At 32.5% G+C, this 23,343-nt stretch overlaps 1 protein-coding gene across 1 annotated transcript; it reads right to left on the bottom strand.

Annotated features, from left to right (window-relative positions):
- Positions 1–6,589: 6,589 nt before the first annotated feature.
- Positions 6,590–9,381, bottom strand: LOC111083019. The gene is made up of 4 exons (XM_022390725.1): positions 9,221–9,381; positions 8,432–8,594; positions 7,533–8,140; positions 6,590–6,941 (listed from the first exon to the last, which is right to left on the bottom strand). Exons 1-4 carry the CDS (start codon positions 9,371–9,373, stop codon positions 6,882–6,884), a joined length of 984 nt encoding a protein of 327 aa, XP_022246433.1. The 5' UTR covers positions 9,374–9,381; the 3' UTR covers positions 6,590–6,881.
- Between the last annotated feature and the right edge of the window lie 13,962 nt (positions 9,382–23,343).

The raw sequence follows: 23,343 nt of genomic DNA, 5'->3' as shown, positions 1-23,343 counted from the left end.
CTCACCTCTATTGCACCTACACGACACAAGCGAGATCATGCTTTTATAGGTGGGTCATTCTGGCTGTTTAACTGAATCCAAAAGAAAGAGAATACATCTTATTTGGAACACATTCTTTGCACAAAGAAGACTATTCCTTTCATTACTGAGCCACACATCATGCAATTCATCATGAGATAGATGTTCTTTTGTATATGATACTGTTTGTTTCAGCTAGTGTCAGTGACCACAGACATTCTTCTGACAACTGTGGAAAGTCCAAATACACATCTCATTTTTCTCTTATTGACTTCTTTTGTACTAAACTTTTGGGTTGTTTCACAAATTCGAGCATGCATTGTATTTTGTATGAAAGCAGACCAACAGCAGTGTAAGAAACACTGACAATTCTCATATAAGGAAAGTGCACGTTGATAAAAGTCATTCCCAAAAATGTACACTGTTATATGCAACCATTTGTTGCTTCTATTACTCATAGCCCTTGAAAGATTCCTCTGTATGTTGATAGGTATATCCACTTTTGCAGATATAATGGTAGTTAGAGTTTCCCACAAAGTTTGTAAAGGAGATCCAATTTATTCTTACACTTTCTATCCACAAAAACTACGTCATGTGGTTGTATTTAGAAGGAAATATTTTCAATATCGTTTTGAGATGTATGATGAGTAATTCCTGCATTATTACTCCGCAAATCGGCAAGATATGGACCAAGGACAGACACAATGCACCTACCAGTGGGTACAATCATCAGGTGGATGCTGCTTTTGCATTTAGTAATTTCTATCTGGAATGCAAATTTGGCACTTTTCTGTATATACGCGTATTTGATTTCAGATAGCAACGCCTTTGTTCCTTTCTGCTGAGAAGCCCCATACAAGAGGAGGTGTATGATTAGATATCAACCAATTGTTAATGTATATTGTGTCCAAATCCGAGATAACAGAGAAGCAAAATCACCTTTGTTCCCTTCTGCTGAAAGGTTCCATACAAGAGGAGGTGTATAATTAGATAACAATTCTTAATGGTTAGTGTATCCAAATCTAAGATAACAGAGAAGAAAAAATCACTTATAAAAGCAGAAAAAGTCGAGTGTGTTGTACTCTTTAGAGCCAAAGTATGCTCAAATACATAATTGTTCACATGCATACTGCTTTTGGATAACCCTGTGTTGAATGTAACTAGGTAAGTCCCAATCAGGTTCACACACTCAAGTGGTCAGTCCAATTAAGTTAAAGTATTCATCAGCTTCCGAGTCCTATCAAAGTCTCTTATACATGATTTATGTTTGCTGCTGCACGTGTATTATCCTTATGTTACAAGATCAATTGCATCCATTCTGTCACAGCTGGCACTGTCTTTGATATTTACATGTTATATATATATATATATATATAATATGATATCAAATACAGACAAAGTAGGTTTTACATTTTGGAAATCTGAAACAAAAATCCCTTCATGTTTTGAGAAGAGTGTATTTACATTCACAATTAACAAGTTAACAATATAGGAAATTATAAGTTGTCTTTATAGACATAGGCAGGCATATTACAAAATAGAGTTTTATTTGTGTTTGAATGATAAATGTATACATGCTGTAGTATTAACTGAAGATTGATTATTATTTTCTGTTTACTTAAACTTCCTTGAAGTTAAATTTTAGAATATCATAGATTTGGCTGATTATATTTTAGTTTTTAAAATCAATAAAATTAAAAAGGTACTTTTGACTTCTTTATTATCGAAAAAATTTAACATTGTTTCCCCTACAAAATTGGTATACATTTCAGAATCAAAGTTTTACGCAGTGTAATATTCTCAGGTTCGTTGATTTACCGTCGAGTAATTGGGTAGGAACCGCAAAATAACGAATGGCTTGCCAAAATATTTTTGTGGAACTAACATCGCATTATATACTAAAAACAACAATGGCATTCTTCTCATAACGAAATCACTACCCACGTGATTGACGGTCACTCTCACTTCAAAACAAGGAATTTTGTATCCCTGGGTCATCATCTGACTTGCCAGTAAAAAAAAGATCAGTTTTTTACTTCTATGCAGTAGGTTTGACGTTATAGCAATATTTTTCCATCAGAAAGTACATGTGACATCCTAGTTGAATAACTCGGTTCCGTGAGTAACTAGGACAAAATAAATATATTTGCTTTTCTGACTGACTTTCCATCTTAAGAAATTTTGAAAATATATATATTTAACTAATGGAGTACGAAGCATATGGTATGGCTGCATACCACAATTGTATTGTACATTACTATAACATAATTTCCCGTTAGATTATTATTAATGATTTATTTTGTATAAAATGTGGTTTGTTAAGTACAGTTTTTCGAAGATTTTGATCAAAAATATTTTTCCTATTTATTCTGTAATAAAGGATATTTTACAGATTCTATCAGTCAAAACAATTTATTCAAATCATTACGTTACAGTTCCTACGCTGTAATTGGCTTAACTCTCTGTTTTTAACGTGTTCAAAGCTACAAAGTTTAGATGAGTCATAAGGAGCTAAAAAGACTGCTTAGCCGATTTCACAGGTGGCTCTTTCAAGAGTTGTTTGTAACTGTGTATCTGAGTCACAAAAGTGTTAGTGTTGTGAAAGCTTATAAGAGTTAAGACTGAGTGTCCTCAGACGGGATCCTAGTACAAGAAGAAATTATTATATATATTTCACAAATGAACTTTTTATAAGTTGGATCATGAGGGTCCCGAGAGGTGTCCCACCTGCCATTGCTTTCATATTTGATTATTTCTATTTTTGTCATGAATTTCTGAAGGCACAAAGTTTCACTCTGAATACAACAGCATAATGTACTTGAAAATAAAATGTTTTCCAGTTGTAACTGAAAATCGTAGAAACGCATGATAAAAATCGTTACAGCACTTTGTAGAAGTTTCTGTAGCGATGAGAAACACTGTTAAATGAATAAATAAAAGCGTTAATAAGGAGTTAAAGAATGTAAAAAGTGATAGCTGTGTGTCGTTCCTTTTAATAAGAATTGTGAAAATTCTCATTCAAATAAGGTAAATATATTTTTACATGACATTTTTAGTGTGTGTATGAGCTTGCACAGATTTCTTATCAAACTCCTTACCAGCCCACCCCACATTAGTTTCAGTTTTGTGGTAGTTCAGAAATTTCCACTACTATCCTTTGTTTCTTCTGGTTATCTGTATTCTAGAGGTATAAAACAAAAACATGACATTGAGTACGACATTTTTTTTTTAGAATGTCTTGTTCACCTACATTTAATCATTATTATCCGAAATAATGAATTTATTCGCAATCATTGAAGCCAGTCTTACACTCTTAACTATCTTTGTTTGTTTCGAATATTCGCGCAAAGCTACATATTATTATATGCATTAGCTAGCCAAAGGGATAGGCCAAAGGAAAGACAGCAAGCGGGATTTGACCGTCACTCCTATAACACATCCATAGCCCCAAAGTGCTGGGCCTGGCATGACCTGATAGTTAGGGCGCTTGATTCGCAATCTGCGGGTCGCTTGATCGAATCCCTGTCACCAAATATGCTCGCCCTTTCAACCATAGAGACGTTATAATGTGACTGTCAATTCCACTATTCGTTGGTAAAAAAGTAGCCAAAGAGTTGGTGGTGGGTGGTGTTGACTAGTTGTCTTCCCTCTAGTCATCATTGCTAAATCAGGAAAGCTACGGTAGATGGCCTACGAGTAGCGTTGCGTGAAATACAAAACAAAGAAACCCAAAGATCGGAGAGTGATATTGATACAACGGGACGTTAGCCACGAAACCAGCACATTATCTTCCAGGTCATGCCAATTATTTTCTACAACACTCTGTTGTTGTATTCAGAATGGTAAACAAAAGCAGTAATAATGTATCTATTCAAAAATACAGAATAAAATCTAGCACTCTTAATTATTTCCTATAACACACTGAAAAACTATTCATAGAATCATAATATTAAACAAAAAATAATATTTTAAATATGATTATCAGCAAATATCAGAAGGAAATCATAAAGCAATTTGCTACATAAACGTTAACATAAAATCATACCATTACATATTTCATACAAAAAATTAAGAAAACATATTTGCATCACCACTAAAAGAAATTTGCTCCTCGGTGGCTTAGCGATAAAGTTGATTTGTTTGTTTGAAGTTAAGCACAAAGCTACACAATGGGCTATCTGTGCTCTGCCCACCATGGGTATCGAAACCCGGATTCTAGCGTTGTAAATCCGCAGACATACCGCTGTGCCACTGGGGGGTAAATAAAGTTGAATGGATTAGAACACTAAAATTCGGGTTTCAACCTTTGTGGAAGGCACAGCCGAAATAGTGCATTGAAAAGCTTTTTGCTTAACAACAAAATATTTCAAAAAGGGAAATTAATGTTTTATAATAAAAATTCAGAACAGAATTTTTGTTTACAAGCTATTCAAAATAATATTGTTTCTTTATTTGCTATTGGGCACCAAGTTATAGAAATGGGCTATTTGTGCTGTGTCCCTGACAGAGATCGGACCCTTAATCTTATGTTAATGTTATAAGCTCCTCATTCTTATCGCTGAGACACCGAGGGCTTAAAATACCAAAGGGTACATCTATAAAACAACACTTGTATAAAAGTATATTTTCGTAGTATTTGTCTGCATATAATTATTGGCACTAATAGTATATAAAAATAGATTTCCCCAACTAGTCAGAGAAGTCTTAACGTTTGTTAATTATAAAATGAACTCTTAAACAGAGAATTTGTTTGTCAAAATATCCTGATATACGTTTTTTAAAATATTTAAAGAACTTTTTAATTGCTTTAGAAAAATATACCTAAAAACTGTATAAACACTGAACTGAATTTGTTTTAATTTTTTACAGTTAAATGTAGGATCGTATCAAGGTATTTTCATTGAACCAGCTCAAATAATTATAAGAAATTGCGAAATAATTGTGAATTATTTTCTCCAGCCTCATAATATGAGTCAATCGCTTTACAGAAAATAAACTGAAATTGGATATTACATCAAATCAGAAAAGTTTATACTTTCTGGATTTTCTGCAAGGGTTGTCAAAGGGAAAACGTTTCTAAACAAAATCCTGAAGTATACTCCCAACACATCTTACTAAACTGATACGTTTAACTGTACAATGCATCTTTACACATTCACAAAGATAGTTATTTTGAAAATTTCCTGAAACAGCAGCTTCGAGGTTTAAAGAGCACGATTTTAAGGCTCATATTTGCCAAAATAGATCATGCTCTAATAAAACTTTCACTGTACAAAGTACAGTGAAATCAAGGTGCATCTTCATTGCTTGCACTTCTTGGTACCGAAGAGTTTATAAACTCCTAAGGTGCCTCGCTAGACTACACAAGTATATATATAAGGTAAGCTTGTCTATGAATGCTCGTTCTGAGATCAGTCTTCTATCACTGTCAATTAAATGAGTTTAAGGCACTTATTTCAGAAATATGTAACAGAATCCCACTTTTAGCATTGTGTAAACAATTTACCTTAGACATTATAAATACCTCTTGAGCGAACAATTCCCCATGATCTGTAAAGAATATCAATATATTCTATACAGAAGTACCAGGAAAATTCGTAATGCATTAACGCAGATGCATGGCGTAATCTTTCGGTTAGTTTTATCGTTCCCAATGCCCCCTGAGAAGTAACATTACAAGGCTTTCCAACATAAGTTTTCCTATTCCACGATTATAAAAGTTTGCAAGAAACGATATTTTTGCGTTTAGAAGAAAAAAGTAGTCATCACCAGTTAGCTTCTGAGTTCTATTAAAATATATTCTACATGATTTGTATTTGCTGCTGCTGCAATATTTACTCCTAAAGATCAACTGCATGCTGTACGAGCAGTATCTGGCATGTGAGAAATGTAATTGTGGCATTATACTTGACAACTCATATGCCTACTTAGGTGCCTGCAAAAATTTGGGCAAATTATTATAGTTCTGCCAGTGGTACAACTTTTAAAAGATATACAGAGCAGATCGTGAAAGTTTTTACTGGAAATTTATGGTGGTTACAGGTATTAGGGTAAACTAAACATTAGGAGGGTAGTTTAAATTTCGGTCGTGGTTATACATACTGTGAAGTTAACATCCGGGCACTACTGAGGCACGAGGACATACCATCTCGCTATAGACTGGATGCCAATAATGAATAGCTCTACCAAGACGAATCACCCATGGGCTTTGGTGCCTATGGTTTGTTACGACAGCGGAAGTCACGTGACTCAGGTAACACGTCATGATATTCTAGAAAGATCATGTCTGTTCGTGGCAACTCTGGTCTTTTCTACGCGCCCTCTATTCTTGTATATAAGTGCGCCAGATAAAGCGAAATCAATTAATCGGAATTGAATTGCAGACAGGCAGAGATAGAAATGGACAATTCAGTCAAGCGCGGTAGGCACCATAAGTAAAGTGCGTGAATCGTTGTGAATTCTAGCGTGTGTTTAAGTTAAAGTGACTGTAGAAATTAAGTGTATTGCAAAGTTGTATTGAGAAAGAATAGATTAGTTTATTTAAGAAAGAATTTGTATCGCAGAAGTTTCTCGGAAAGAATTTCGACGGAAAATTAACCAACGAACACAGAGGCGTAACAGGTTGTTGAAAAGGGGCTTCAGAAGTCGTCATACGCACACAATCCTCCGTAAAGGATAACATTGGCTTCAGTGTTGCACTGAAAATTTTGCTGCAGAATTATAGTCCATAGATAAGACTGTCATATAAAATATCATCAGAGGTTGTAATAAAGCAAGGGATTAAAATGAAAATAAAGTTGTTCTGTTGTTACGATGAAATGTGAAATTTGATTAGAAAAAATAATTGTCCAAAATCATTATCGTTATCCTGTTCCAGTTTTGGGATAGAAAAACATATCCTCAATAGGCACTTTTTCGAGTTCCTATAATAGAAGAAAACGGATGGATTAGTACCAAGTTCTACATTTTATAAAGGCCGCTCATTATAACAACAATATCCCATATTACTATAAATCGTTTACGCCTATAAAATAGTTTCTAATTATAAAGAATGCGTAATGATAATTTTTTCTAAGCTAGGATTATTTATATCTTTTGAAATATATCTGAATTTTTCTTTTGTCATACTTGATTCGTGCAACTATATATAGTCCTGTTATTACTTAATTAAATCCATCTTTGATCAATAACATCCCAATAATACGTTAGCGAGTTACTAGTTAAATTCTGAAATAGATATACAGGAACAAGACTCAACAAAAATATTTCATCAATATATTTTGTTTAGATGAAACGCCAAGAATGCTTGATATTATTTTAAAAAATCCAAAAGGGAGATCAATTGTGAAATATTACTTAGATCTTCGAAAGTGGAGAAAAAGTGACACGAGTGTATTTTCTCGGCAGTTTTATTCTAATAAACGTAATCATACTTGAAAATAAACATAATATACAAAATTTTAACTTAGTAAATAAATTGATAGAATTTGATTGATAAATAAATGTAAACGTACCTCTAAACTCACTGGTTCTTCAAGAAGAATTACATCAGAAAAATCTTCGCGTGAATATAGCTCATCTACCTCCCCGTCCTGTACGGATCTGTTTCGAGTTCCAGAAGTTTGGGGCGCATTAGCATTGTAATGATACAATAAAGTATGCTTTTTTATGTCTGAGTTAACGTTTCCATCATGCTGTTTAGGGTGAAAAGCAACTGAATCTGCACAGTTCTTCTCTTGTATGATGTAAACAGTATCAGTAGGCCCCGTTTTGCAGACATCGTCTTCATTTAGGGACTGGTTGTGTATGTCACTATATTCTGTTCCTTTGAAATTGTCTTTTTCTTCACAAATTCCATTTACAGCCGATGAATCTTCGCTAGTGTTCATCATATTTAATAACTTTTGTTCTTTATAACTGTCATCTGTGAATTCTGAGTTTACAACGCATATGGCTAATATTGTGTTTAACGTAATATATTTTTCATTGTTGATGAATATCAAGGAAATGCGATTTTGATGAGTTTCTTTTTTCTTTGAAAGGTTTAATTGGGTATAATTCTGGAAATTGTTACTGCCACTGCAAAAGGAAGAAGAATCTGGTAGTTTCACATTCATCAGTTCTGAAAAATAAAACAAGTATTTTAACGAAATCAATGCATGGAAACATTTTATCTTTAAATCGTTTATAGTTGCTTAATTGTAACAAGTACATGGTGTAAATATATTAGTCATTTATACATTTTATATGAATAACAATAAATCATATCATATCAAAGAAACATAATCTTAGGCGAACGTAAGATTAAAATAGATTAAAATTATCAAAGAGCTAATGATAGAATGTACAGTTGTTTAATTAGAACAGTATATAATAGATAGAGTTACAAAAATTTACTTTACTTAGATCTCACCAATAAATCTGTAAATCCGAACTTCTAGCGTTTCAAGTGTTTTCTCTCGTTTCAATTTCTTAATTTGTTCCTGCTTCCAAAGGGCACTGCGGAATCTACCTTTTGCCTTCGTTAAATAGTTTGTCTTTTTTGAGCAGTTATGGCCTTTTATTTTGTCCCATGCCTAAAGTTATATAAAGTAACTTCAGTAATAAATAAATTCAACATACTTGACTAACATTTCTCGTAGTAGATGCTTAATAAATCACATTATATAATAATACTTCCTGAAGAAGAATAGCGAACTATTCGAAAGTGCTCGAGTTTTGGGTCTCGCTTGAATGCGTGGAAAAATTTTATCTTTAAATCGTTTATAGTTGCTTAATTGTAACGTCATTGTAAAAAATCATTAATTATACTTCCAATTAACAAAAGAAAAAAGAAACGTCCTTAAAGATATATAGCATAATTTGTCTAATGAATAAATGTATAAGAGCATTGCACACTCTATAACTAAATTCCAAAACATATTAGATCGCCCATTGTTTACAGTCTACACATACTAATGTAAGGCAAACGATAACATTTACTATATCATGTCGGATAACTTACAATGAGATATTCCAACAATTCACTTACACAAGATGGTATAACAAAGTTCTTTGGGCTGTGAAGCAGGATAACTTGAATACTGGAAAAATACATTACCACATTCTATTTCAACAAGCAAATTCATATGTAATGTATTTTAATAATATTCATTATATTTCAAAAAACACATATTAGCCTATTAATGATAAAAACACTTACAGTAAACAAATTAAAATTGCTTTTTGTGAACCTTCCTGTGGCTCGAGACCATTTGATCCCAAATAGGCCCTCATTACGATTTATCCAATATAGCAGGCGTGGAAAATCATCGTTTTCCAAGGATGATAAAATAAAATCTTCTAGAAAATACATCTGATCTTGCATCTAAAAGACAAAATAATAATTAAAAGTGTAAAGTAAAAGAGGAACCTGGTGGACGTGAAAAACAATTGATTGTCATTTCTGGTTAATACTGAATATTGAAATACAAAAAAAGTGTGACAAAAATCCTTATTGATATTCAGAGTGTTTTTAAGCACAAAACTACACAATGGGCTATTTGTGTTGTTACCCTTGGTATCAAAACCTGTTTGAGGTGGGATATAAATATTTACTAAAATATCCGTAAAAAGCACATTACATAAAGGTATTTCTATTATAATTTATAAAAGGCCATAAAAATGGAACATGCCTGTTGAATCCACACATTAGTAAATACCCTTTTGTACACTATGTAGTTCTATGGTTAATCTAAACTCATATTAAATCTAGATTTATTACTACTCACAAAACTGTTATTACTAAATCTGTTGCTGTTACTTTAGACGCCCGCTCCCCCGATGGCTTAATGGTAAGTTAGAGGGGTTTTACAGCTAAAATTTAGAGTCCAAGTCCTGTGGTGGGCACAGCCCAGAGATCATGTGCATTATGCGCTTAATATCAAATTATTATTGTAGAATAAATTTTATTTAATAAAGCTAAATAATTTTCAGAAAATGCATGATTAGAATCATTATGACCATTATTTTTTGGATTATTAAAAACAATACACCAGGTATAAAATATTTAATTCTTTTCAATCGGCTTTTTTTGTTCTTATATCAGATTTTTTTATTTCATATATTATAATATCTCTTCAAGACTTAATAAGAGTCATTAATCTTTTAAATGATCAGTTTGTATGTATTAATACAGCTATTCCTAAATACAGTTTACCTACGTATAAAAAGAAACATTTATTTAAGTTTTATATTTATAATAAATATACTGTTTTTTAACGAGCAAACACTTAAGAGGTGGTTCGTACTTTTTAGGGCTAATTTGTAACTTTACTTCGATAAAAATATCTTTCTGAAAAGGTTAACATTTCGTAATTCATGTGCTTTAATATTCCGCTACAGTGTTCCCATATAAAGATTTATACCAAATAACACAGAAGTCACCTGAAGAAAGATACAGAAACTACATTATTGTGAATGGACAGCATACAGCATACAGAAGAGCGAATGTTGGAAGTGGTCACTTCCTAATAATATCCTATTTGAAATTGTGCAGTACTGAAAGGATAACACAAAGGAGAAAATGATATAGATAAGTTGAACCTAAAAGAGGCAAAGCAAAAATTTACAATTGAGCTAAAAAATGGATTTGAAGTATTAGATAATGTATAAGAAATAAAAGGTTAGAAAAATATTCTAAGAAACTTATAACTAAACAGTGAAAGAGGTGATAAAGAAGAAAAGGAATAAGTGAATAACAGAAGGGTTTTAGAAGCTAGCAGAAGAATGAAAGAAAATAAAGAAAAGATAGAATAAAATCAGAAAGAATTTACTAGAACCTAAGAGAAGAATATAAGAACAGAAATAAAGAGGTAAAAAAAGATTAAGTAAAGATAATAGGATGTGAGCTGACAACGTTCTATGGTATAAGAAGTAGTAAGAAGATGAGAGATAAAAATAATATATGAACCTACGAAAGACGCTAAGCGAGAACAAGTCCAGAAACTACGATGGTGAGAAGTAAACAGAACCAACAGTTAATCAATAAAGGTGAGAAAGAAAAATGTAAAGAGCACGTCGATGATGTTTTTGAATAAAGATACACCACGAAAATGAGGGTTAACTAAAAGAAACTATAGATACGGAATATGTTACTAAATGGTAAATTAGAAGAGCAATAAATAAGCTAAAAATGGTAAAATAGTTAATAGAGATTGGATTACTGCAGAGCTTCTAAAAACAAATATAATGGAATAGCAACACTAGTATTATAAGAACATTAAGAAGAATATGGGAATAAGAAAACGTACTAGAACATTGGAACAAAGAGCGAATTCTCTACGCTACCCATGAAGGTAGATTTCACTTTATTGTCGGCTCCAAGTAACGTGTTAGAGGAATTATCATCGGTTAGACAAAAAATGTATAAATGAGAAATTAAGAAGTGAAGGAGCAGGATTCAGAAGAGGTGGAAACTCAATAAACAGATCTTTATGTTACGAAATATAATCGAACAATTAATAAAACGAAATTCAGCGTTACATCTAAATATCATTCACTATGGTAAAACAGTCGATGGTGTTTGTTTCTTTAATAATGCTACTTGAGCCCTATCTACGCTAGACATCCCTAATTTAGAAGTGATAGGCTAAAGGGAAGGCATCTATTCAACACCACCCACCAATAACTCTTGGACTACTCAAATCGAATAGCTGGATTTGTTGTAACATTATGACGCTCCCACGGCTGAAAGGACGGTGATAGGATTCGCTCCTACGAACCGCAGATTGCGAGTCTAGCACCCTAATTACCAGATCAGTTATAGCTTTTATTTGGTTATTAAAAGCATAAAGCTATATATTGGGTTATCATGTTCTGTCCACTGCAGTCCACGGGTGGTAGGGATTGTGTTCTACAGAATGGTTAAGCATGAACAAACACACATAAATTAGAAACAACTATTATTAGACTAGTCAATTGTACTCTATAGCAACGGAGTCTGTCTATCTATTTAATCATGTGTGTTTATTGTTTCATAAATCGTAATTAGTAGTTATAGCAAATATAGTATGTATGATATTGTGGGCTTGAAATGTGGTCTCTTCCAGAAATATTTATTGTCTTTGCCCTTAAATATTATCGTTTCTCGGCTCTAATTTTTGAAGATTTTAAAAACTTAGTTCGAAAACATTTTGTCACGTGAAGTATAAAATGACTGCAGTATGAGTTATTAACTTCTAACGCTTTGTTAATGTCATCCGAAGAATTTACAACCTGTTTATTGTAATAAAGTGTTGTTCTTGTGTTTCGTTTTCCCTGAGTACATTTTATTGTCTTGAAAAATGCTACAAGATACATAACTGGAAATCTCCGTTACATAAAACGGTTATTTTAAAAATTTTAATGAATGATATTATTTCAAAATATTTTATAATTTCTTTATTTCGAATTGTTACGTAAGCAGTATACAGTTAAATATCGATAAACCAACTGGTTTAATGCCAACATTTGATACAATAAACTGACACTTTGAAGTTTAGATTTACGAGATACTAACTAAGAAAGGGGAAGTTACACGATATTGTAATAACAATAACGAATTTTCCTCTCAGCTATAGCAGGGAAAAGCTTAATGATAATAAAATTATATTAATATTTTTTTACATATTCTTTCCTTTTGTTCAGGAACTTGGTGATATAAATAGCACCGGGTCGACCATTGTTATGTCTATTATATCCTAGTCGGACTGAAGAGTCCTGGTATTTAGCGAAAGGCCTCCTCGGCAATGGATATGGCAGATGTAGTGTAGTTGATATATTATGACATGTTCTTCTTTGCTTTCACTCATAAGTTCTAAGAAGCGATGATACTTACATGTATGAGCAAATTGGTGAATTATTATCATGTAATAAACATAAGAAAATTTAGAGCTAAGTTATGAGTAAACGTACCTTCAGGAACGCTGTACCTAATAGTAAGTCGGATAATTTCGCAAATTTCGCATTCATCTAAGATTATATAGAAATATTTCGCTCTAATCTGCAATATTTCTTTATTTAAAGTTAATGATATTTATAAGAAGGAGCACGTCATGCTCTTCTCTAAAGGGGTGCCTAAATCAGTTGTGGTTTACATTCTGAAATACCTCTCCCCTTGTTTAGGTTAAATAAAACAACACCACTCAAAGAGAATAAGCTTTCTTTGGGTTAATCACATTAACACGTTGAGCGTTATTATAATAAACGGGGAGAATGGCTTTTGCTTATGTAAACAATTACAGTAACATGTACAATTTACCTGAACTAGTCACTTGTGTGTTATACATGTTCCCTTGGTCAAAAGTTCAGAAATTCTTAGTTATACATTTCATACCCAGGAAAAACTGTTTTTTTTCTTCTTTAAATAAATCAGATGGCTAAATTAAGTTATGGTTCTCTTTATATGCTGAAAACAGCTGACAGGATTGTGTTACAATGAACAAGACTTCCGTCAAAAAAGAGTTACCCAGTTTTCTTCTAGTAAAAAGTATTTTGTAAATGTGAAATAATAAAAGTTAGGTGTGAGTCAGGTGCGGTCTAGGGATAGCGTGAATCGAATGATTCAGGGTTCGTAATCCATTGTTTCAAAAAACGCATTCTTCACTCCACTTTAAGAGTGACAGTCAAGTCCCACTATTCCATCAGATGGGAGATGATGTTGTTTACTAACTACCTTTCCTCTAGTCTATCAGCTCCCCCCCCCCCCAGTGGCTCAGCAGTAAGTCTAAAGGCTTATAATACTAAAAAGCGAGTTTCGATTCCGTGTTGGGCAGAGCACAGATGGCCTATTGTGTAGTTTTGCTCTTAACAACAAATAAAGAAACTAGTCTATCAGTTGAAATTAGGGAGGGCTATACCCAGATAGCCCTTTGTTGAGCTTTGCGCGAAATTCTCAAGCAAACAGAAGATTTACTATTTACTTCGTTGTAAATTTCTTGACCGTCATGTTAATAACCGTTTACCTACGAAAATAGACATCACGGTATTGCACGTGCAATTTTCTAAATTACAAGACGTGTTGAGCTTTATTTAATCATTTTCGTACAACCTAATTGTTGTGTCAACTCTACAGGACACGTTCGGAACATGAACTTATACAATGTTTATATACCCATAATTCCCGACACATGTTACAGAATTATAGTATTCTAAGTCTCACCTAGTGTTAAAGTAACCGTAAAGGTGTTCGTAAACAAAATTTTAAAATTCGAGCCAAAACTAGTCAGTGCAACAAACTGAAAATAATATAAATAATAAAAAAATGTAAAGCATGTTTGGGTCTTAGCACCTCTTCTGGTTGCCACCAAAAGGAAATAAGATAATATATTTTCTATTAGGATAAAATCGAAATTCAGTGAGATCTTAGCTGATGAAGTTGTAATAAGTAATTAGTATACGATACAAAAAAAAAAAAGATTTAATTTTTGAATGTTTCCGATAATGCAGTTTTTACCTTAACTTAAGGTCCACCCCCCCCCCTCCGCCCAAAAAAGATCTGTTCCAGAGAATGAAAGTTGGTGTAAAAGTGAAAGGAACATTACGTGCGCCGTAACAGTAATAATCTGAAAATCAATGTAAATCTGAGATAAACTGATTTAAAGGTTCTTTAGATAATAACAGTCTTCATCCTTTTCTTACTTAATTTTTTTTACTCACAAACTAAACATAACGAAAACAATAATTTCAATCATTCCTATTTTTCGTGTCTTTTTTAAAGAATTTTTACTGACATATGAAGATCCGTTAAGTTCGTTTGTTTGTAGTTAAGCACAAGGATACACAATGGGCTATCTGTACTCTGCCCTACCACCGGTATCGAAACCCGGTTTTTAGCGTTGTAAGTCTGTAGACATACCGCTGTGCCACTGGGGGGGGGGGCGATCCGTTAAGTATAAAGGAAGTTAAGTAAGATACTCCTGTGGTGGCGATACTTTTCTCCCACTAATTACAAATGTAATTTCATTGTCAATTCTAATCAAAAGAAAGAGCTAAAAATGCTATAAATTAAACATTTTTTAGTAAGTCTAATTTTACATTTTTTACTTCTGATGGATACGTAGAACTGCCAGCCAAGAGCTGATTGTGGGTGTTGTTGATTAATTGTCTTTCCTCTAGTCTGTCACACGTTTGGTCAGCAATACATTTACAGACTTACAACGCTAAAATCCGGGGTTCGATTTCCCACGGTCAACAAAGCACATATAGCCCAATTTCTGGTTTTGTATTAAAACAAACAAACTAAGCTAGTCTATCAGTTGAAAATGAGGGATGGCTATGCGCAGATAGCCTTGTGTGAGTTTGCGTAAAAAAACTAAACGAACAAATATATAATTCATTTATCATATACAAACACACATGCAACTAGGTAGCGAGCAAAATATAATTTAATAAACAAGTGTAACGGCTTAATGTAGAAGCCAGACAAAATAGTGATAAATGTATGCACCAAGATATTTAATCCTGCCACATGATAAAAGTAAGTCTTGTGTCCAAATCATTGAGACTAAAACGTTTTTCTTGTACTTGGAAGAAAATCTAAAATCTCTTTAAGCCTTTCGTTACCTACAATATACACAACGAAAGAAGAACGTACTAATTCCAGTTGTCATGGAAACACTAGGACTACGTTAATAAATAGACAGCTACGTGGCGGAGTCTTCATGGTAGTTATTAACAATTTTATAAAGTACAATAGGCAAGTAGTTAACTGTACATTATCATCTCTCTTTGTTTAATAACATGGAGAGGTGTCAACACTGATTATTTCCCTATGGGATTTCCTTGTTTTCAGTATCGATTAGAAAACAGTTCTAAAGTAACACTTCCACAGTCGAATAATTTGATATGCAAGATACTTATTCATTTCAAATAAATTATCTTTCATTTTCCCTGCTCTTACGTCGATTTACTCAGGGGATTTATCTGCTTTCTTCATTCTGGGTAAATACCAGTATTGGGTTTCTCACTAGGGCATACCATTATAATAAAAGAGATAGCGATACGTAATTCACCTTTGCAGTAGTATAGGAAAATGGCTTTAGATTAATGTTTTAGAAAAAAAAAGAAGTCAAAAATTGGCCAGTTATTATTTCTGAGTTGCTAGATATATTAATTAAGGAAAGCATTATGGTTGCTCTTCTCTCTCTTTAATCTTTCGTCAGATCAAAATAAGAATCAACTTCACTTTATGTAATTAGAAACAGTATTTTTGTAAATATTCCTGAACATATGATACAGAAGTTTTCAAAATGTGTCTGATTGGAGATGTAAAAGTTGGAAAAGGTGCAGAATACCATAACTCGAAACATTCGTCATACCTTATAATATATACCTAGAATACTGCTTGTTAAAACTTTGATGACTATTACAAAATACATTGGTTTACAAAAATAGTGATAAAATAAAAGGCTCTATCGATTACTGTGAAAAAATAAACACCCAACCTTAAGACTTCTTATGATGTTTTACATGTCATATAACACATCTTATTCAGTTTTATCAGCGTTTGACTCTTTAATAATATGGTATTTTTAACTTCCACTTTAATTGAGATGTTATGCAGATTTAAAAAACAAACTAACTGAAAAACTACACCAAAACGAGTTTGAAATATATGGTATACTCTTTCGGTTTATACGTTTAAAACTATATTCATTTGATAGGCTGAGTGGCATAAGTTCTTGTAATATATAACAAATAGTTTTACAAGGCGTTTAAATTAATTATTATTTTTTCTGGTGGAGTCAATAGAATCAACCAGCATAAGTTAACCTGACTAGAAGAAAAGACCGCCCTACGGGTGGCTGTTTGTGCTAGTAATTACTAATCATAGTATTCATACCTCTTTGAAAATAAAGTTAAAAAAAGTGAACATTTCCTTAAAAAGGATTTAAAGTACTGCAAGTATTGTGCTTTTTAGTCATATGCAACACATTGCATCAAAATGGATCAATGTACAACATTCACTCAACATTTTTATATATTTTACTGATATTAACTGTAATGTTTTATATAGTAAAAGTGAAACCGAATAATAATAGTTTTTAAGAACTCCAGTTTCTCAGTACTACATTTAAAAATTACATCAAAAAAGATATAATCAAACCATCACGCATCGTCCTAGTGAAAGTCGTGTTCTTGTTGTGAGGAGAGTTACTTATGTTTAAAATTGTGTTCCATTATAAAGAAATGGTTGTTGCACATACCACAGTTATTTTTCTAACTGTCTGAATCTTGAATACCCAAAGTGTGAAATGTTCTATGTATTTGTGTTTGTGGTGCCATTCAATAGATGTCATAGGAGTTTTGGTTACATATGTAAATACTGACATATAGGTTACGTCGATTATAGTAAGATGACAATCACGTCGTGTTCACAGGATGAGGTTGGGCACGCCCCCACCGACAGATGCTTTCCACACTGTTTTGATAATCCCAAATCCATATATAAACATTTGGTTAAATATTTGTCTGTATTGGACACTTAATCTAATCAAAGTAATAATCAGGGGCGGCACGTATAAGAGGCTTGGAAAGGCTTAGCCTCCCCAAATGACCGAAGAGGGATAATTCATCTCTGACCGCCTGAGGATCAACCCCCTTGAACACCTTTCGTGGACAAACAAACACCTTCCCAAAAAAAACATCGCTTACAGAGTATTATTCTCACCAACTCAAAAATGATACAGTATATGACAGAATAACCTAATCATACAAAAAGTAAAAGGCAATTATTGTGTTTTGGCACTTGTGTATAAAGTTAAAATCATAAATAATATTCAACGTTAAAATTGGTACATTTTAAAAACATTTTATTTAGGCCTATCTGTGGCCTTTAAAAAGTTGACGACTTATGTAAAATAGCATACAGGTCACATGACGTACTAACAAGTTATAGATACTCTAACATTGTCTTGTAATTCGCTCCTGAGGATGATGTTGCAACGTCGAAACATGTAGAGTCGTCAACCTTTTAAAGGCCATAGATAGGCCTAAATAAAATGTTTCTAATTGTGTACCAATTTTAACATTGAATATTATTTATGATTTTAAGTAAAAGGCACCCCAATTATTATTATTTGTATGATTATTATTATTAACCCACTACTAAAAACAAAAGTAATCTGTTTTCTGACTGTGCCCCCCCTCCCCCAAAGAAAGTTAGTTGCATGACACGCCGGTCTGATCATAAATTATTTATGATACATTTTATAAGATTGCACAAATACGTATATACATGCAGTTGTTCTTAAAATACGTTAAATATATAATTCGATTTATAAAAAACATGTTGCTACACGGGCTACACGACCAGAATTAATTTAGTAACATATTTAGGTTACTGGTTCTGATTTCTCAATAACTCAGTACTGCAGTCACGAAACATTTCACAGGAACAATAATTAACAAGTGCAATAAAAGTTTCAAGGAAGAGTATTAATTTCAACCTACAGGAAAACTGTTCTAAATAACGTTTACAGAAATTTAATATGATCTCACAAGCAGTATATGTTTTTCATTCTCCTCTTGAGATTGAAATAATGCACTAATCGTGACCTTATGTATGGTGTTTTACGATATAAAAATTAACTGACGTCAAATAGAAGATGATAGAGTGAGATTCCAAGATACGTTTCACTTTAGGTGCTTTAATAATATTCGTAGTTATTGAACGTTTCGATAATTGTTATCTTTCAGCTGCAAAATTAGTTTTTCTTAATACTCTGAAATAATTATTTTCAGGTTAAATGTAATCCCACACGTTCTTAACAGAAAGATTAACTTTTCTTCAAGGCCGAGGATAAAGTTGTTGGAGTACTTGAAATCAAGTGTATTTGTCATTAAGAACAACATCTACATCACCATATTATTCTTCATACATTATAATTAAACCTAATGTATCAGAGTTATATTACAATAACCGAAAAAAGTATCAATAAGAACTCAGTATCGCTAAAATGAACAAAAATATTGGTCTCGATGAACCTTACGAAGTGGCAGATCAAGGTTGCTGAGATTTAGAGCACATCATGACGATAAGAATTAGGTTTACGCAATGATCTAATATTAAAAACTACAAAACACTACTTACTATTGGGTTACATTTATTGTTTCCGCTCAGAAGATATGCTTTATCGTGACCTTTGACCTACAGATTTAACACCAGTAGCAACGTAAATAAACTAACTCGTAATAAAATATAACATTTTTCAACTTCGTTAGGCTAAGATGATGAAATAACATTATCCATTTCCTTGATTATTTCATAGTTGAGTTAGTTTAATTCTTTGCTCTCTTCCGATGATGACTTTTAAAAAATATCGAAACGTCACTTGTTACTTAGAATGTATTCATCGAAACAGAAAAGTTGCTACACAAACGTAAGAGCTTATCGTGTCACGATTACTTTGTTGGATAAAAGAAAAACAAGTCTTTAACCAGGCACGAACCAAAAATTTCTCATAGACACGCACCAACTACGTGACAAACATCATGACAGCACTGACTTTTCCTCAACAGGAAGGGGAAAAATGACATAGAATGTAAGCACTGATAAAAGGATGATTAAAGCGTTAAACGAAGCTCATGTTAATAAGTTTACTTCTTAGTTATTAGAATACTTTACTCAAACAGACGGCTTGACGGATAAGGCATGAAACAAAACGCTGAAATGGGCGACTATACAGTTGAAATAACTAATTTCTTGTTATTACATATCAGTTTGATAGAATGCAACTTTCTGCATCAGGGGCTCATGATAATTTCGTAAAGAATATCAATGGAATACATTTATTTTTCACAATATACGTGAAATATCCATAACAGAATAAAGATAGTACAAATCCTAACTACATACTGTAGACCAAAGATTCCAAAATCGTACCACCGACACATAACCGAGATGGGAATTTATTTTTGTAAAGGTCTGTACATGTGGTGTCATAGAGTAGATGCTGAAAAGACCTTAGGTGGTATTGCATAAACAAACTCAACGTTTTAAACCACTTGTTCAAACAGACTACACATACGTGCACCCACAGCTTTATCGATTTTCTCCTAGTCTCGCTTTAAAGAGAGATAGACTGGAAATTATGCATTCCTAGGAAATTATCTGTTTAACACTGGAGCTGGTATGTTGCGAACGTTTCTAAAAAAATAGTTAATTTACGCCTGTAATGAATTTAGAATTTTACGTGCCATCAAGATAGAAAACAGAGAGAGGCTTTTGTAAAGAGTTCTTAAAGAAATTCACGAAAAGAGTTTAGGGAACTTATTTCTATCAGTAATATAACTAAAGCAACTTGATATAGGTGTGAGCTTAAAGTCGTTGATAACACAAGCCTGCGAATTTAAACTTCATGAAAGTTCTATTGGTTGTAATAACGGATTTTTCATAATTCAGCTACGCATATTTTGAGCATAATATTCATTTTTTCTATCATGTAAGTTTGGATTTCATCAAATTTAGCCGAATTATTCTCTAACTTTTTGATGAAGAACTACAAGTAAATAATACATAATATAGGTTAAATATCATATATCTTAATACCAGAATTTTGCGATTGTTTTCCATGATTCTATGGTATGGAATATTCTTCTTAATTTCGTATTAATTAATTAATTCTTAGTTGCTTTTAGAATACAGTAATTAACTTGGATTAAGCTGCGTAGTTTGTGCAATTATATACCACATTGTTGATGTTAGGCTGGGCTTACCTTTCTTTGTCTTGTTGCTGTAATATCAAGCAACGATTAGCAGTCTTGATCTCCACTTCTTTTTATTAAGTGCAATCCACTCTTATTTACACTAGGAACAAGATGAAAAAACACATAATACCAACAATAATTATATAAAGTAAAAATAAATAAATGAATTAGTAACTTAATTAAAAAGTAGCACTAAGTCGCTGCCTACCGATTGCTATCTAGAGGAAGGAGTACCTTTTGTTTTAACCCGTTCTATGATATCCTCTGACGAGTAACCACAATAATATCATCGAAGCATGTCAACAAGAAAAGTCATAAAGGAGAGCCTTAAGACTCACCACAAAAAATAATCCCAGCTCTATTTATATGTACTTTATTCTGTAAGTCTATACTGTTGTTTGTTGCCCCAAATATTGTAATATTATACATGCAGAAGATAGTAACATATCACGTTTATAAGGCTTATTAAAACGTTACTTATACAATTAAATGTTGCTTTACTTATTACTGATACTTCTTAAATGTATCTTTAACTCGAACTAATGGTGATTCACTTCATGACCCATTGGCTTTATGTAATAGGTTCTGGTATTAAAGATGCGACATTTAAACAAGTGTATGTATACATTGCTTGAGGTTTTTATGTTAAAATGCTTTACCTGTTCCCTAGATGTAGCTTGTAAAAACATTTATTATTAATCGACAGCGTGATTCTATCCTTGAAGAAATTCTATAGTTTGATACCAGTTTTTTCTCTCTCTTTTACTGAGAATATTAAGAAAAACATGGTGTGTGTACTTTATTTACAAAGTCAATTTCGTTTGCATACGATAATAACATTGGCAAATATGAAGTATAGCGGTTACGATGAAGCCTGTATATTTTTCAGGGTGTCTTGTAATTTTTAAGGAGAGAAACCTATTGTGAAAGAGAAGGTACTGATGTCCCACTTCTGTTCTTGAAAGTTTGACATTGCCTGGAGTATAACTGTATTATTAGCCACAAGTGTGTTAACAATTCAATAATGCGACATTTAAATTTGCTGTTAGGTCGCAAATATTTATCAGTATATTTAGAAGACATCTTATTTTTAAAAGCATAAAGCGTTTTAGATATTAATATAGATAGAAATTAAACTATCAATTTGTTTGTTTGAAGTTAAGCACAAAGCTACACAAGGGGCTATCTGTGCTCTGCCCACCACAGGTGTCGAAACCCGGTTTCCCCAGACATACCGCTGTGCCACTGGGGGGTAAACTATTAATTTTAAAAAAGTATTCATTGTGGTAACAATTTGGCATTCCATTAAAACCATAAGTTATTTCTTAGACTTAAAGGTATAACATTGATGATTATGTTAAATCCAGAACTTTTTTCTTAGCCTTTATGGTAAAACTTAACTTCCGTATTAAGATGTAACCATGATGATTACATTAAACCCAGAAGTTATTTCTAAGACGTTATGGTATAACATTGATGATTATGTTAAATCCAGAACTTTTTTTCTTAGCCTTTATGGGAAAACTTAGCTTCCGCATTAAGATGTAACCATGATGATTACATTAAATCCAGAAGTTATTTCTAAGACGTTATGGTAATACTTAGTTTCTGTGTTAAGATACAACCATAATGATTAAGTATTTATTCTTGGTGTGACACACAAAACTCAGCACCGTATAAAATAACACGAATTAGCAAACATACCTTTGTATAGAAATCATTACTTTGACTGTATAAGATTGCATTCGTTCAGTTCGAATATAATTTTTGAAATAATCAGATAAGCTACCAGCAGTTACATAGTACAATGTTTTCTCATACAGCATTGTTCAATCAAAATACATGCTTCAAAATACATTTCAAGCTTTATACAGTCAGTTTCGGTTTGTGTTTTAGTGAACGCTCCTGAAGAAGCTGTAAAGCGAAACGTTGAGTGCCTAATTAAATAAAAACAGCATTTTGGTGTTATAAGGTCGTTTAATTCTAGTGTTAATTGTTGTTTTTCGTGTTTGTTTTCACTTACCAATGTTGATCAACAACAACAAAAAAGCGTAAATTTCAGTTTTGCGATAAACTCTCGCGTAATGCTGTTATGCAAAATCTACAAGGACGTCAGACAACTTTAGAAAACAAGCATATATATATATATATATAGTCTACTTTGTCGTGTATTATATGCTGTTTGTGTGATGATAGCCGGCATATAGTTTTTAATATGGTGCGTCAAACTTAAACATATCTTGTTGAAGCATAAGAGTCAAACAACAACAACACAAAAACGGAAGAGTGCAGAGGAAAATCTAAAGTGACTATTGTGTATTTTGTAAGAAAATCTAAAGTGACTATTGTGTATTTTGTAAGAAAGTTAAAGTGACTATTGAGTATTTTGTAAGAAAATCTAAAGTGACTATTGTGTATTTTGTAAGAAAATCTAAAGTGACTATTGTGTATTTTATAAGAAAATCTAAAGTGACTATTGTGTATTTTGTAAGAAAATCTAAAGTGACTATTGTGTATTTTGTAAGAAAGTTAAAGTGACTATTGTGTATTTTGTAAGAAATTTTAAAGAAAGCAATATTTTCACAGTTCGTAAGTGTT

This window comes from Limulus polyphemus, unplaced genomic scaffold (genome assembly GCF_000517525.1).
Source record: "Limulus polyphemus unplaced genomic scaffold, Limulus_polyphemus-2.1.2 Scaffold1368, whole genome shotgun sequence".
In the NCBI taxonomy this organism is placed as follows: domain Eukaryota; kingdom Metazoa; phylum Arthropoda; class Merostomata; order Xiphosura; family Limulidae; genus Limulus; species Limulus polyphemus.
The sequence above is the reverse complement of the archived record's forward strand: the minus strand, read 5'-3'. Positions and strand labels throughout refer to the sequence as shown.